We start from the raw sequence: 17,360 nt of genomic DNA, 5'->3' as shown, positions 1-17,360 counted from the left end.
CTTTGTCACCCCTCAAAGACTCAAATTCAGAGGGCTGAACAATATGGCAGCACCGCCATGATGCAACCACTTTCTCCTCAGCGCAAAGCATTCTCCTCACGTCCCAGGAGTCCTTTCTCCAGATGAAGGCAGGCACAGGCCGCCCTTCAGCTTTTTTTTTTTTTTCACCTTACCTTTGCCGTGCAGGTGAACTTCCCGCCGGTCTGCGGGCCTCGTAGCCTTTCCAGCCTTCCCTTACTGCCTAAAAATTTCAACACCTACAGTTTGCAAATCCTCAGACTCAAGCTTTAATATGTTGACGGTGGATTTCGGTTCATTTGCGCCATCACTGGTGTGCGCTACACTGCTGTATATATTGTTAAGAGCAGATATGAGTACAATTATGAGTAACTATGAAAATAATGACCGGTTTAAGGGTAGTTGAGAAGAAGCCTGCTGTTTAAGCCAGCCCTAAACAGAGTAGGTCTGGTTTAGGACTACAACTGCACTCTTAGCGGCTAGTCTGCACTGGTGGGGTGGTCTTTAAGGCCCAGCAAGGCTAATCTTTAAAAAAAACCAAAAAAAAAAACCCCAATAAATCCAGGCTGGTCTTTAGGTTGTGTTGCCAGTAAACTCACTGTATGGACAAAAGTATTGGGACACCTGCTCATCCACCGTTTCTTCTAAAATCAAGGGTATTAAAAAGAGTCGATCCTGCTTTTGTTGGAGTAACTGTCTCTACTGTCCAGGGAAGAATGCTTTCTGCTAGATTTTGCAACAGCATTGCTGTGAGGATTTGATTGCATACAGCGACAAGAGCAGTGTTAGTGAGTGTTTAAGACAGTAACACAACCAGGCGATTCCTCAGTCACACACGATTCCTCTATCCATCTCTGGCCCTGCAGGACCTGGTAGTTGGACATGTAACAGGACCATAATCATCGTGCAGACTCTGTGCACCTGGTGCTTCCTCCATTACAGCAGCAAACAAACAGATGGAGTGAGATGGTTTTAATGAAGCAACATGATCCAGACACGCAGCCAGGGCCACTCTTGAGCACTTGTCTTGTCTTGTCGTCTTGCCTAAACACCCCCTTACTGGCAGTAAAGAGGCTCGCTCATTTTCCCTATGCCATGTGTCCCAGTCATGGCGTCTTCCAAACGGAGCTGCATTCCCAGCTAACTTCGCCTTGTAGGACTCTACCACACGTCCACCAACACACCACCAAGTCATGCTTCTTTTTAGTCCAGGACTTGTCCAGGACATTTTCCATGACTTCCATACCTGACTAAATAAATACAACAAGGATATATGGCTAAAATATGCAGTCTAGGTGGCTCGACAGCTCACTATATGGACAAAAGTATTGGGACACCTGCTTATTCATTGTTTCTTCTGAAATCAAAGGTATTATAAAGAGTTAATCCTTCTTTATTGGAGTAACTGTCCAGGGAGGAAGGCTTTCTACTAAATTTTAAAGCATAGCTGTGAGTTTTGATTGTATTCAGCGACAAGGTTAGGATGTTGAATGATGGACCAGCTCATCCCAAAAGTCCTGGATGGAGCACCAACCATCCTTCCTGATGAGAACACAGTTCTCCCACTGCTCCACAGCTCAATGCTGGGGGGCTTTACACCCCTCTAGCCCACGCCTGGCATTAGGCAGCATGGTGCCAATAGATTAGCAATACCTCTCTAGAGGGACTAGACAAGCTGTGTGTATGTGTGTGTACATTTGCTGAATACACTCATTAGAAGGGGTGTCCACAAACATTTGAGCATATAGTGCGGCCTCCAAATGTCCAGGCTTTCTCGATTTTCCGGGACGCGTGGGAGCCCTGGGAACAACGGACTTGCACCCAGGCTCAAGGTCCCCTTAGTGGCCAAGGCCCTGAGCTGCAGGTCTTAAAGCCCATTAGAGTAATACGGCCTTGCTCCCTAAGGGTACTAAGGGCCAGATTAACCTCAACAGGAGAAGCGTTTACCTCAGTAGAGGTCATTCATAGGAAACACTGGTCATAAACTGGCCTACTTCACCAATTAGCTAATCAGCACTCATGGCATATTGTAAAAAAAAAAAAAAAAAAAAAATCAACGTCAAACTTTTCACTTTTCCAGAGTACACCAAACGCTTGTTTGTGATTGATCTGCCGACCGGGGCCGTGACCTTCATTTGTGCGCGGTAGGGCCGGCCATGTGTGTGTGGAGAATGGAGATAATGAGCGCTCGGGCCTGCGCCGAAGCCTAAATGTCACCATCTAAACAATGAGGACAGGGATTAGCGAGGGGCTGTTGACATTTGCTGCTAAGATAATTAGCCGCTAAGAGGCTAAGCCAGAGGCTACTCATTATGAGCAGTTGACGGCAGCTTTGGAAAAGACTGGCTGGGCACAACCGATCGATAACGATGTTACGGGCTCCCTCTCGTAGCGGTAAACGCCGGCCTGGAGGGTGCGTGAGTGACGGCTGGATCGACAGGTGGCTCAGATTGAAGGTCTTGAAGGTCTTGATAGGAGCTGGATTACAGTTCTGAAGGAAAACAGGGCAATTTTTATGTTTCAGGGTTCATCAACATCGTCCGAGTGTGCAGAGACAAGGCCCTGGAATGAAACGGGCCCTTGATGACAGGTTAAGGCTGGTCCTGGAGTGGAGAGCAGGCTGCAGGCCTCAGATTGGTTAGTGGAGCCCCTCTCAGCATGTGTACTCTTTCGCTGTTAGACTTCAGAAAAGGCTTTGAAGGTCTATAGGACAGTGAAAAATGAATGAAGAACCACTTTGCTTCCTCAAAGAACCACGTCTGTACTAGAGATGTGTAGAGAGTGTAAAGAACCTTTACATTAAGGCATCCCTTAAAGAACCATTTGAAAGAGCATATGACCGGTTTACAGTAGAACTGACCCAAATTAACTAAACCAATATACACTGGTATCACTGGTTCTCTAGTTCATTTTCTTGACAAAAGTTTTGGGACATTAATTGTTTCTTCTGGTGGGAAATACAACAAATTCTAACATTCAAGCAGTCCAGGACATCCAGAATTCCTGATTATAGCAGAATCAGATGTGCCTGCCTGGGACACTGGGAGTTGTGCAAGCTGTGTTCCACCATCACGTCCTCTTTTCCGTCTGCATGGGGAGAACTTCAGTCATCCAGTAGTCGAAGAGAGTGCAGACGAGCACAGTTTCATCTGAGAGAGAGAGAGAGAGAGAGAATTTTAGGAAAAGGCCAAAATCTGTGTATTTGGCCTCATTTCAGCCGCATCATCAAAAACTAAACGCCTAGCAATGTATGGGGTCTTCCCAGGATGCAGTGGTCAGCACCTACCAAAGTGCTTCAAGGAAGGACAACCAGAGGCCATGGGTGCTGAAGGTTCATTGATGTGAATGGAGGCCCCACCTCACAGCTTACAAGACTTAAAGGATCTGCTGCTAACGCCTCGGTGCTAGATACCACAGGACACCTTCAGAGGTCTTGTGGAGTCCATGCCTTGACGGGTCTGGGCTGTTTTGGCGGCACGAGGGGAACCTGCAGAATATTAGGCATGTGGTTTTAATGTTCTGGCTGATTGGTGTGCACAGTGCTCTTAATAGAGTTTCACCTGTAGGTCGCACCTTCACTCACACTTCTAGTAACAAGTGCAGTTCACAAAGTGTGTGTGTGTGTGTGTGTGTGTGTGTGTGTGTGTGTGTGTAAAACCCTGCACTCTGTGGGTGTGTGATAGAGCGAGTGGCTTAACGGCTCCGTCACCCTTGACTGGTGTTCCCTCTGAGGGCCGAAATTAAGCTCTGAAACAGTTTGGGGTGCGGAGAATGTAGTCCATTGATTCCCGCTGTGCGGAGGAGCACCAGCGAGCTGTGAAGAACGGCTGAAGGTCCTGAACCACGCGCAGCACGGGCACACACCCATATTAATCACATTCCATATAACAGAGCTGATCTGTGGTCAGTTTACGCCCTAATGTTTACTGCTGTGTAGAGAAGATACACTGGTAGACCTGCGAGAAGCCAGATGAACATGATCCATCACTCAGCCAAGACATGGTTGGGTTCTAAAGTTCTTCAGCTGGTCACATTATTAGAAACAGCTACCCCTGAGCTTCCACTCACTGGCCACTTTATTAGAAACAGCTACCTTGAGCTTCCACTCACTGGCCACTTTATTAGAAACAGCTACCCCTGAGCTTCCACTCACTGGCCACATTATTAGAAACAGCTACCCCTGAGCTTCCACTCACTGGCCACATTATTAAAAACAGCTACCCCTGAGCTTCCACTCACTGGCCACATTATTAGAAACAGCTACCCCTGAGCTTCCACTCACTGGCCACATTATTAGAAACAGCTACCCTGAGCTTCCACTCACTGGCCACATTATTAAAAACAGCTACCCCTGAGCTTCCACTCACTGGCCACATTATTAGAAACAGCTACCCCTGAGCTTCCACTCACTGGCCACTTTATTAGAAACAGCTACCCCTGAGCTTCCACTCACTGGCCACTTTATTAGAAACAGCTACCTTGAGCTTCTACTCACTGGCCACTTTATTAGAAACAGCTACCCCTGAGCTTCCACTCACTGGCCATATTATTAGTAACAGCTACCCCTGAGCTTCCACTCACTGGCCACTTTATTAGAAACAGCTACCTTGAGCTTCCACTCACTGGCCACTTTATTAGAAACAGCTACCCCTGAGCTTCCACTCACTGGCCACTTTATTAGAAACAGCTACCTTGAGCTTCCACTCACTGGCCACTTTATTAGAAACAGCTACCTTCAGCTTCCACTCACTGGCCACTTTATTAGAAACAGCTACCTTCAGCTTCCACTCACTGGCCACTTTATTAGAAACAGCTACCTTCAGCTTCCACTCACTGGCCACTTTATTAGAAACAGCTACCTTCAGCTTCCACTCACTGGCCACTTTATTAGAAACAGTATTTTGGGTGGGTCTGTGGTAGGGTTGATTGCCACCAAAACCATGTGGGGAAATACACTCTTGGCACTTTTGGCCTAGGAGGGTTGATGGTCTTGCAAGGGTACTGGGACCAAGGACTTTTGGAAGCACCTCCCTTTTAAACATAAAAAAAAAATACATATATAAAAATAAATGTAAAAATAAAGAACATGTACAAATAAAATAAATAATATAAAATATTAGAATCCAATATTTATTTGAAACCACAGATTTTACTAGAACACTAAGGATGGTGTTACTGAAGGGATGTCATTCTTGGGGAAGCTTCAGCCAGCGAGAGCTGTTATATAAAGCCACAGTCAAATCTCTAAATACGGCGAACAGTGGAACTGAAGTCTGAGCGGGTTTGTGCTCGCACTGGGACAGAAGATGCTATTTACAGAACGAGGCCTTCAAAAGACTGATCTTCTTCAGTCAACACAAATTAACCACAAACCCCCCGTAAACAACACGGAGTGGCTTTACAAATCCCCGTTTGAATTATTATAACACCTCAACGACATTCAGTCCTGATGCAGAACTGTCTGAAATACGCTTGTACGCCCACTGACTGGCCAATTTATTAGAAACACCTACCCTGAGCTTCCACTAACTGGCCACATTATTAGAAACACCTATCCTGAGCTTCTATTGACTGGCCACTTTATTAGAAACACCTATCTTGAACTTCCACTGACTGGCCACTTTATAAGAAACACCTACCACTTACTGGTCAATTTATTAGAAACACCTACCCTGAGCTTTCACTTACTGGTTTATGTTTTAACTCACTGGCCGATTTATTGGAAACAGCTACCTTGTACTTCCACTGACTGGCCAATTTATTAGAAACACCTACCCTGAGCTTCCACTTACTGGCCACTTTATTAGAAACAACCGTCTTATACTTCCACTGACTGGCCACTTTATTAGAAACACCTACCCTGAGCTTCCACTTACTGGCCACTTTATTAGAAACAACCGTCTTATACTTCCACTGACTGGCCACTTTATTAGAAACAACCGTCTTATACTTCCACTGATTGGCCACTTTATTAGAAACCCTGATTTTGGCCTCCGCTTGTTGGCTTCTTTATTAGAAATCTACCCCATATGTCCATTCCCTGGCCACTTTATCAGAAACACACAATATCAGTCGAGCGTTCTGTGCTATAAGACGTCAGGGTGTTTGATGCAACATGAATGGAGACTGACACAATGTCCTAATATAGACCTGTTGAAATGACAGCGTTCTTTTGTCTTTAGCTGAGCGCACCTTCAACTCCATCTCCCCCCTGATGTCCCGCTGGGAACAGCCATCTGTCACGCTCAGGGAGAAGGATGGGGGGGTGCAGGCGATCTTCTCAAACGGTCCACTTTAATGACGGTTGACCTGCTTGCGGGTCGTTCAGTGAGCGCCGTCTGACAGTAATGACGCGGTAACGTATGGGATAATACGCCAAATGACGCGTTCAACTGCGCGGAACATCCAGCGATTCTCATTCCCCCGATTTAGTTAATGTGCCCGGAGTTCGCGACGAGACGACGAGGAGCGCTATTAAAACTCCATCAAAGTTTACACGTTCAGTACGCTACATGTCCAAATGTTTGTGGACACCCCTTCCAGCTATTTAAAGTTGCACCTATTGCTGACACAGATGTGCAAATGCACACACAGCTTGTCTAGCCCCTGTAGAGAAGTACCACCAATAGAATAGGACCCTATTGGCACCATGCTGCCTAATGCCAGGCATGGGCTAGAGGGGTATAAAGCCCCCCAGCAGCATTGAGCTGTGGAGCAGTGGAAGAACTGTGTTCTCTGGAATGATGGATGGTGGTGCTCCATCCAATACTTTTGGGATGCATTGGGAAGTTGTGGATGACAAGGTGGGATGGTGATCATCATCCATCATCCATCATCCTGACCTCACCAACACTGCTCTTGTTGCTGAATGCAATCAAATCCTCACTCCAAAATCTAGCAGAAAGCCTTCTTCCCTCGACAGCAGAGACAAATATTCCAACAAAAGCAGGATCAGCTCTTTTTAATACCCTTGATTTCAGAAGAAACAATGAATGAGCAGGTGTCCCAATACATTTGTCCGTATATTGTGTTTCTCAGTCCCAATACAAAATAATATTGTCCATATAATGTGTTTATGATAGAGAATAGAGACTGTAGCAGCCGGTTAGCAGGTAGTAAGCAGCATTTATTACATTTTCGACACAGCTGTGAGCATGGGACGGCAGAATATCGGCCGTATTTTGTGTTTCTATGGTTCCTATTAATTTACAAATGCAACGTTCTGCAAGATCGTACAATCCTAGAGGGACTGGATCTATGGTCGTCGTCACACAGCTGCTGGTTGGTTTTCTAACCTGGGGCAGGCTGACCTGACGTTCTCGGACAAAAAAAAATTCTCTGTGGCCATCAAATGTTTATTATGATTACAGGGACAGGGACATCTTTGAAAAAAAAGTACCCTGTCTGGCTGGTCAGGGCCTTTTCTGAATGTTCTGGAGACAGGTGGCAATAAGTCCAGGTGTTGGATGAGAACTAGGCTCCATAATACTAATGAGGAGAGCTTTGGAGCTTGGAAAGTGTATTAATGTATTTATTCTAATATTATAATAATATTATAATAATTCTAAACATATTCTACACACACACATTATATATATATATATATATATATATATATATATATATATATATATATATATATATATATATATATATACACACACACACACACACACACGTAAGTATATGGTCATTCAGTGTGGTCTTGAACTTGCTAGCTTGTCAAACAAGGCTCCCACCACAATATCCATCACTCAGATGCAGTGTTGTGTGCGGGAGCGGGCGGTTAACCAGCTCAGTGTGGGTGGGTGTGGATGTGCGTGCACAAATTCTGCAAATTAATTAATGAACAGCCTAGATAAAACAAAATGTGCTTACTAATTAGCATACATAAATAATATTAAGGGATAACAGCAAGATTATGGAAATTAATTCGCACATTCTAGATTCTAGTCCCACCTGTGTTCTCGTTCTGGTCGAGGCCGTCCCAAATAACGGCGACAGACGCTGGTGGCTGGTGGTGAGGTGGTCAGAGCCTATTTATCTTCTACAGTTCCCAGTGCAACTCACCTGAGGTCAGTGCGGAGGTGTGGCTGAACTCCTGCAGCGCGGTGCTCAACTGCTCCACATCCCTCTGGCCTAGCAGAGCCCTAAGCCCGCACAGACTGGACACAGCAGCAGGGGGCGCCGTACCCTCCGACAGACGAGTGAACAGGGACTCTGCCGTGCTCAGAGAGAGAGAGGGACCACTATTGGCAGTACTGGAGCCTAGGGAGGAGGAGGAGGAAGAAGAGGGCTGTTAGGTCAGTGCTTGAAGCATCCGCGATTGAACACCAGTTCAGGCTTCAGGATGGCTGCTATCGCTTACAGCTAGGCTGCAGACAATATATTGACAAAAGTATTGGGACACCTCCTCGTTCATGGTTTCTTCTGAAATCAAGGGTAATAAAACGAGCTTATCCTGCTTTTGTTGGAGCAACTGGAGTCTCTACTGTCCAGGGAAGAAGGCTTTCTACTAGATTTTGGAGGAGCATTGCTGTGAGGATTTGATTGCATTGAGCGACAAGAGCTTAATGGACTTACGATCTGAAAGGTAGATGTCCCACAAGGTTCTCAGGAAATCCAGAACCTTTTCTACCTTTAGGCTGTTTTCTTCCTCGTTCTGCCCCCCATCCCGTCTGTAGGTGAACTCCAGGGGCCTGGACTTTGGCACCATGCCAAGTGAACGTAGCTTCTCTTTCTGCCGTTTCTTCTTCAGCTTCCTCTTCTTACTTTTGCTGAGTCGCTCTTGGCCCTCAGGGACCTCCAAAGACTCTCCGTTCCTTTCCTCAGTTGCTTCAGACTTTCCCTGAGCGGTGTTCCCTCTCAGGTGGCTGCCTGTCCTCCCGGCTCCAGCATCATCAGCCTTTCTTTTCCTCCGTCGCTTTCTTCTCCTCCTCACATGGTCTTCGTTTTCAGAGCTGTCACTGTTCTCTGAACCTGAAAGATCAACTGGACAGGGAGGGAGACATTAGTGGAAGGCAACAAAGCGTATCACCTCTCGTACCAGACGTCACCGCCTCCACACACTTCCATCTGGACTGAGGACTACAAAGCCAACACTAGACATGCTAACAGCTATTATTCTCCAGAGTTACAACTGTATACCCTCACACCATCCTTCTACTTAAAAATCACCCTCAATGTGGCTCAGAACTTTACAACCCCCCATTTCTGCATGCCAGTACTTTACAAACCCTATTACTGTGGCCCAGAACTTTACAAACAGACATTACTGTGGCCCAGAACTTTACAAACCCACTGCCTGTGGCCCAGAACTTTACAAACAGACATTACTGTGGCCCAGAACTTTACAAACCCACTGTCTGTGGCCCAGAACTTTACAAACAGACATTACTGTGGCCCAGAACTTTACAAACCCACTGCCTGTGGCCCAGAACTTTACAAACGGACATTACTGTGGCCCAGAACTTTACAAACCCACTGCCTGTGGCCCAGAACTTTACAAACGGACATTACTGTGGCCCAGAACTTTACAAACCCACTGCCTGTGGCCCAGAACTTTACAAACCCACTGCCTGTTGCCCAGAACTTTACAAACCCACTGCCTGTGGCCCAGAGCTTTACAAACGAACATCACTGTGGCCCAGAACTTTACAAACCCACTGCCTGTGGCCCAGAACTTTACAAATGGACATTACTGTGGCCCAGAACTTTACAAACCCACTGCCTGTGGCCCAGAACTTTACAAACCCACTGCCTGTGGCCCAGAACTTTACAAACCCACTGCCTGTGGCCCAGAGCTTTACAAACGAACATCACTGTGGCCCAGAACTTTACAAACCCACTGCCTGTGGCCCAGAACTTTACAAACCCACTGCCTGTGGCCCAGAACTTTACAAATGGACATTACTGTGGCCCAGAACTTTACAAACCCACTGCCTGTGGCCCAGAACTTTACAAACTGACATTACTGTGGCCCAGAACTTTACAGACCTCCCCTGCAGGGACATCTCTTAGCATGCTGTACGTGTGACGCAGAGGCTGCTGTTAGCCTCCATCATCACAGCACGAGCTAGACAGGTAGACGAGGTCCGGACCTCGGTAGCTTTTTATTGCCGCGTCCCTCCATTCATGAGCTTCAATGCACCAAAAATAGCTGAGTGAAGCTGTGGACTAGAGCGAATTATTACGTAAGCGTGAATATATAACATCAAACAAATGCAGCTCGGCTTTCACCTCATGTGCCCTTTCAACAACTGCAGTTTACAGAGTCTCTGCCCCTGTCTACCCCCCGCTGCCCTGTTCTACAGGCCCATATGGGCCGACAGAACAGTGGCTGTAGTGGAGCGTGACTGAAGTGTCCTCCAACACGCTTCCATATTCATTAATCCCTCCCAGCCACGAGCTACTGATCACTCAGCCTTTCACCACAGACCTCATTACAGTGAGAGGAAGGGGTCCGCTGGTACAGAGCAGCTGATGAGAGCGGGGAAGAGGGGGGGAAAGGGGGGGGGGGGCGCTTAATAACACAGCTAATGGGAATGTGTGATGTTATTGCAGTTATGCAGATTGGACAAGGTCTACTGCGATCAATAGGACCTCATAGCTATGCACAGAGCTGGAGCAGAGGGTAACTGGTGGTAATTTCTATTTATTTACCGTTTCGCCGGAAAACGCTTATTGTCCAGATCCTTAAGCAGCTTAAAGACCTGTGGCCACTTTTGTGGTAAGGCTTAACTGCAGTCCTGCCATTCAGGCAAAACCCCACAGTGCGCCCTCTGGTGGTGGGATAAAATACCTGCTGCAGAGCTTTCCATGGCCGTTCCCAACGATGGGAACATAACAAAGCACTTCTAAAAGGGGTGGTGGGAACATTGAGTCTTAGGCACTTGGATCCGAGCAGCATTTTAGCGATACCATCATCTGCTGAAAGATGTAAATGGAATGAAGAACACTAATTAGGAGATTAATTTGTGGGGGAAAGTGGGCCATCCGGAAGAGAACAGTGTCTCTCTCCCGGACAAATAAATGAGACGTCCTCAACAGCCCTCTCCCCACTTAGTGAGTAAGAGAGAGAGAGAGTGAGAGGGATTAAAAGAAGAAAAGGCTTTTGAGCCAATAGAATTGCTGCAGCTGTCTCCAATCACGAGTTTCCTTCAGCTCGTCTCGTTGGTTGACAGACCTTAAGGCATGAGGTCGAAGTCGCGTTTCCCACAAGAGAGTCGGCATCCACACCACAAAACTGAAACGGAGTCGTAAATATTAAACATATGTCAAATTACGATTCACAATCAGGCCGGCCCGACTGCTCTGGGAGATGATGGAAGGACTAAAGCTGGGATTACAGACACCAGACGCTACAGGACGATCGGGGAAGATCATAGTTTACAATCACCCTAAAATCGGGAGACTTTGTCTGGAAGAGCAAATCGTGGCTCAGCTTACAAACCCTCTGACTGTGGCCCAGAACTTTACAATCCCCAATAACAGTGATCTAAAAATTTACAAATTCCTCTGACTGTGGCCCAGAACTTTACAAATGCCCTTACTGTGGTCCAGCACTTTACAGCCCCACTTACTGTAGCACAGAACTTTACAACTCCACTTACTGTGGTCCATAAATTTACAAATTCCTCTGACTGTGGCCTGGAACTTTACAAATGCCCTTACTGTGGTCCAGCACTTTACAGCCCCACTTACTGTAGCACAGAACTTTACAACTCCACTTACTGTGGTCCATAAATTTACAAATTCCTCTGACTGTGGCCTGGAACTTTACAAATGCCCTTACTGTGGTCCAGCACTTTACAGCCCCACTTACTGTGGCCCAGACCTTTAAAACCCCACTTACTGTGGCCCAGACCTTTACAAACAGACATTACTATTGTCCAGAAATTTACAAAAGGTTGCCTCACAATCAGCCCGATTATCCTTTAGTGTGGGTCAGGCATTAGCATTACTAATCAATAACTACATGAAACACAACGTATTTGAACAAACAGACGTGTTACCGTGGCGTTATTTGCTCTCAACACCCCAGTAAATCTGACGTTGTGCTTTATGAACCTGGCCCGCTGTCTCCAGCTATTAATCTCTTCCACAAATGAAAGCAAGCATGGTCAACGCGACTCACCCCTGCTAATGTAATAACCGGCTCTGTGCTAGCCTGACGTTTTCTGATTTCATGGGAACTGTTGGAGCCGGGTGGTGTCTGGCGAACCTGCTGAGAGCTAATCTAAGGTGACATGGCTCCGGCACAGAGCCCTTAGGACTCTCTTTTTTTTAAGAGTTAAGAAATAAATAAAACGTACAGTAGAGGAACTAACTGGTAGGCAGGTGACTCTTGAGTGTGGAGCACTTTCCCCCTCAATTTCTACACAATTAAATGGTTAAGATGTGATGGGTGATGTAAAACACGCTGTTCGACAGTGGGGGGGCATCCTCCTCTGGTCAATACCACTTAAGTATTGATAAAATCTCACTGTGCCACCCCATAAGACTGTTATATTGGGGGCAGTGGTGTTGTGGGGTCAGTGGTGGCTCAGCGGTTAGAGCGCCGGGATATCGATAACAGGGTTGTGGGTTTGATTCCCGGGCTCGGCAAGCTGCCACTGTTTGACCCTTGAGCAAGGCCCTTTACCCTCTCTGCTCCCCGGGCGCTGGACTTCCTGAAGAGACATAAACTGAAGCTGTTGAGCCTCATAGTCCACCATGGGAGGGAAATGTGTCCTGAGTGAAAATAAAAATAAATTAATAAATAAATATATAAAAGGGTGGTTCTTCTATGGAATCACACCATTAACCCCTTTTTGGCACCTTTACCTTCACAGATGTCGGACAAATATGAGGTCACTCTGGTGCCAGCTCATTCACTGTCAAATGCAGTACTCAATATGTGCCAGTGCAGTATTGCAGCATGTCGAGGTGTACTGTATTTTGTACAGTTCTATTCTGATATGCCACTGTACCTTGAGGTCCTGCGAGTAAGCAACAGCCTAATCAGGACAAAGGAAGGAGCCGTGTTTCGGAACACTTACTAAAGCGCTAAGCTGTAAGACAGGGGTAATAAGGCGCAAGCAATAAATAAAGAATGAGAGTGAAAGAGGCTTTCAGGAAAATGATGAAGAATGGAAAATGGAAAGGAGCGAATATCCGCTCTGTTAAATTTAGAGCTTGCCTGTGAGGGAAACAGCATTTCTAATGCACTGACTGTGCACTTCCCAGTCACTACCCAGGAGTCACGTGACCCCTTGTGCGTCGTCGCCGCACAGCGCCATCGCTCAGCTGAGGAGTGGTGGAATGTAAAATTCATGACTGTTACGCTTAGATGTTCCCCGGCGGTCGATTGAGTTGACGTAAGGCTCTAAACCGTGTACAGTGAAGGCAAACATAGGCTAGAGCCCCTTCAGATCCTCCAGAAGCAGAAGCAGCACAGTGCAGCTCACAAGTATTAGGACGGCACCAGTGAATTAACGAGCGGGTCTGAGCGACTGCCTGGATCACTCCGAACTGGAGACGCTAATTGAGAGTGTTTGTTTACAGGAGTGCAGACTAATCACCTGCTCCGCTGAACAAGAATATTTGATCATTTGCCTTAGCGAGACGCCACACTAACCGTAACATCGAATTAGAGCTCACATCTCAGTCAATCATTTACGGCTTCTAATACCATAAGGCGTCACACCCCATATATTTCATTTCCTCACATTACTTACATAGTAGTTACTAAATTACTTGAGTAAGTACTGAATGATAACTCTTGGTGTGAAATGAAAGGAGTTAGTTTAGGATTGGAGATGCTAGGTCAAGTAAGCGTTCTAGTGGCCTGATTAAAAAAATAATAAATTATATAATATATAATTTATTAAATAATAAAAATGAAATATAAAAAATCTACTGATCTACTGTGATATGGATTTTTGCCTAGAACAGCCAGAGAAAAATAGCTGGAACTGCAACTGTGAAGATTGAGCGGCTCGATCATGATTTTTTTGGGTAGTGCTGCTAAACACGACTGATCACTAACCCCAGATGCAGCAGGCAATCCAAGACATGATTGATATTTGATATCCTACGAACCCCCCCCCCCCCCAAAAAATAAATAAATAAAAAAACTTCGAAAGGAAATTTAGTACGACCTCTCTGCAGCTCCATCTCTGACATCCCAGCATTTGATGGACTCCACTAGATCATCATAGTCAACAGCCTCTTCTACTAGTCTGTCTGAGCCTGCTGCTGTAAAATACGCCTCTCTTCCGTAACCGCTATAGAGCTTAAGGACGCAATCTGGGAGATGGCTTTGCCGCTACGGCACTCAGGCGGACTAGGGGGGGAATGAGAGAGTGAATGAAGCAGGAGTGCGATGGAGAGTTTCCAAGTGGCCTCCCTGATCCAAGCTGAATTGGTGGTGGTGGTGGGAGGGGCCAATAAATTAGAAGCTGTACAGGCTTGCCGCTCTCACATCTCACAACCTCTAAACACCAGATCAGAGGCCTCATACCGGCCGTCCCGTCTGCGCTGCTGATGGGTTCTGGCTTTTCATCTCCGCTGGTAGGCCTGTAGTCTTCGGGAGGAGGGAGGACGGTGTATATCTTCTTGGCTGGTAAATCACATACTCCAACACTACCTGAGAAAGAGAGAGAGAGAGAGAAAGACACATACACGTGTTTATGTGGTGCATCGACCCCAAGCCAGCCGCCATGACCTAAACATGACCTTACTGAGCTCCGAAATAACTAAATGTCTTTTATGAAAAAAAAACAAAAAACAAAACTCCCGTCCTCACTTCCCAGCGGAGCCGGCGTTCCATCTAACCCATGCAGACCACAAGCTGCGCACAGGATAAATCAATTTGACAATAATCCATAAGCTTGTTCCGCTCCTGAGCGCTTTGTAAGTACACAGAATGAACACCAGTAAAAGTTCACATTTCCTGGAAGCAGAACCAGTCAGCCTAAGCTGGCACGATCAATGATTACTGACGTTTAACAAGTGAATGGCAATATTGGGCTGTGATGTTTGCAGAGCTCAGGTCAAGCCTCAAGCTAAAACACCTAATCCAGGCCATCTAAAGAGCAGAGCTAGGTGCGCTAGGTTAGGGTTGAAAACCGCCCGTTCCTTTGTTTTTACCGATGTGCTCTAGCAGAGCGCTCTCTGACGTCCTTTAGGCACCATTAACCGGCATTATTCCCAGCCAGCTGCAGTGAGGAGCATTCTCAGAAAGTAGCAGAAGGTGTTGTGGTTGGTGTGGTGCAACGAATAACCACACCATGTTGGAGACTGGGGTTCAATTCCCAGCCTCTGTAATATGAGTATCATTGTAAGGCAACTGTAACAGATTAGTTGGGAGTCTGCAGTGTGGAGTAATTTTACAGTGGAACATGAAACTTCCCCTAATATCTGTGCTTCTAGAGCTCTGACTGCATCTAAGCTGTTTTGGTCCCCAAATGTTTGTCAGGTGTTAAAAAAAATAGGCTGTTTCGGAAACGCAGCAATGAATCAGATTCCATTCCATCATTATCTCATTTGAATAAACTGTTCCCTCGAGTTAACAATGCATTCCCTCAATGTAATAAATCGTTCATTAGGAATGTTGTTTCGTTTCACTGTGTTCTCCGTATGCAGTTGAAATGACTATAAATCCTTTCGAATTGACTTGAAATCGTTCCCTCAATTTAATAATCCATTCCTCCCAATGTAATAATTAATTCCCTCAATTTAATAATCCATTCCCCTCAATGTAATAAATCGTTCCCTCAATTTAATAATCCATTCCCCTCAATGTAATAAATCGTTCATTCAATTTAATAATCCATTCCCCTCAATGTAATAAATCGTTCCCTCAATTTAATAATCCATTCCCCTCAATGTAATAAATCGTTCCCTCAATTTAATAATCCATTCCCCTCAATGTAATAAATCGTTCCCTCAATTTATTAATCCATTCCCCTCAATGTAATAAATCGTTCCCTCAATTTAATAATCCATTCCCCTCAATGTAATAAATCGTTCATTCAATTTAATAATCCATTCCCCTCAATGTAATAAATCATTCCCTCAATGTAATAAATCGTTCATTCAATTTAATAATCCATTCCCCTCAATGTAATAAATCGTTCCCTCAACGTAATAATTAATTCCCCCAATGTAATAAATCGTTCCCTCAACGTAATAATTAATTCCCTCAATGTAATAAATCGTTCCCTCAACGTAATAATTAATTCCCTCAATGTAATAAATCGTTCCCTCAATGTAATAATTAATTCCCTCAATGTAATAAATAATTCCCTCAATGTAATAATTAATTCCCTCAATGTAATAATTAATCCCCTTAATGTAATAAATCGTTCCTCTAATTTAATAAATCATTTCTGCACTTTAATAATTTGTTTTCTCCGATTTTATAAATAGTTTTCTCAGCCGGAACAATGTGTTACATTTAATTGAACAAACATTTAAAGTTTAAAATGTGTTAAATTAAACGTAAACAAACATTTCAACTCTCTAAATATTATATTTCTACCTTCATCATTCAGTGAGGTGAGGAGTCTTACCAGCTGGCTTAGAAGCTGGAGCTGGTTTAGGGGGGTTTTCTGGGGAGTCCAGCGCCTGTCCTGAGCTCGGGGGGGCAGCAGCAGGAGGGTAGAGCCTCTGAAGCACTTTGGCTTGGAAAACTGGAGGAGAGAGGAGAGCTGCTGTGATGTGCTGTACAAAACTCCATCACAACTCCATCACAACTCCATCCCTGTGCTCAGAGCCCACCTGAGAGGAACACGACAGACTCACATGGTGGCTTAAGTAGCGCCAGATAAGGCTAATGCACTGTGTGTAGGCTAGCAGGCTAACGCTAACCTGCACAGAGCGCCAGTAAACAGCACTTACTCCTTACCTTCTTTCCTAAACGACATAATTGCCAGCTCTTCTTCTCCAAATGAACGAACTCAACTCACTCAAGTTAAAACAAACAAAACAATCCTGGAAAAACAACAAAACTTTGACTCGTAACTCGCAAGCTAGCAGCACAACCAGTATGGCTGCTGGCCAGCGAGCGACCGAGCTAGCTAGCTAGCGTCCTGCGAACGCGGCGTACAAAAATGCCTCTAACCACCATTAAACCGCTACAATTCCTCTGAGATATTACATTAATATAACACCCCGCTCAAAACACGCACACAGTTCCCGTGCTAACAGCAGAAGCAAGCCTATAAAGCTGCACAACGCCGAGCTTGACCTCACCAAAATGGCGGAGGCCGCGGGTCGCAATCCGCGGTGCCGAGCCGAGCCGCGCATGCGCACAAAGCCCAAGCGCTGGACAGCGGCGAATGCCAGTGAGAGACAGA

At 45.6% G+C, this 17,360-nt stretch overlaps 1 protein-coding gene across 1 annotated transcript; it reads right to left on the bottom strand.

Moving 5' to 3' along the window:
• Positions 1-981: 981 nt before the first annotated feature.
• erich1 (glutamate rich 1) lies at positions 982-17,245 on the bottom strand. The gene is made up of 6 exons (XM_072690046.1): positions 16,910-17,245; positions 16,575-16,694; positions 14,522-14,647; positions 8,602-9,009; positions 8,089-8,286; positions 982-3,167 (listed from the first exon to the last, which is right to left on the bottom strand). Exons 1-6 carry the CDS (start codon positions 16,926-16,928, stop codon positions 3,088-3,090), a joined length of 951 nt encoding a protein of 316 aa, XP_072546147.1. The 5' UTR covers positions 16,929-17,245; the 3' UTR covers positions 982-3,087.
• Positions 17,246-17,360: the final 115 nt, after the last annotated feature.

This window comes from Salminus brasiliensis, chromosome 10, assembly GCF_030463535.1.
Source record: "Salminus brasiliensis chromosome 10, fSalBra1.hap2, whole genome shotgun sequence".
In the NCBI taxonomy this organism is placed as follows: Eukaryota; Metazoa; Chordata; class Actinopteri; order Characiformes; family Bryconidae; genus Salminus; species Salminus brasiliensis.
Note: the sequence above shows the minus strand (reverse complement) of the source record. Positions and strands in the feature narration are given on the sequence as shown.

Coding starts and splice junctions, on each gene's coding strand:
- erich1 (XM_072690046.1), bottom strand. Junction 9,010..14,521: donor CAGCGCAGACGGGACGGCCG/GTATGAGGCCTC, acceptor CTCCCTGTCCAG/TTGATCTTTCAGGTTCAGAG. Junction 3,168..8,088: donor CACCTCCGCACTGACCTCAG/GTGAGTTGCACT, acceptor TCTCTCTCTCAG/ATGAAACTGTGCTCGTCTGC.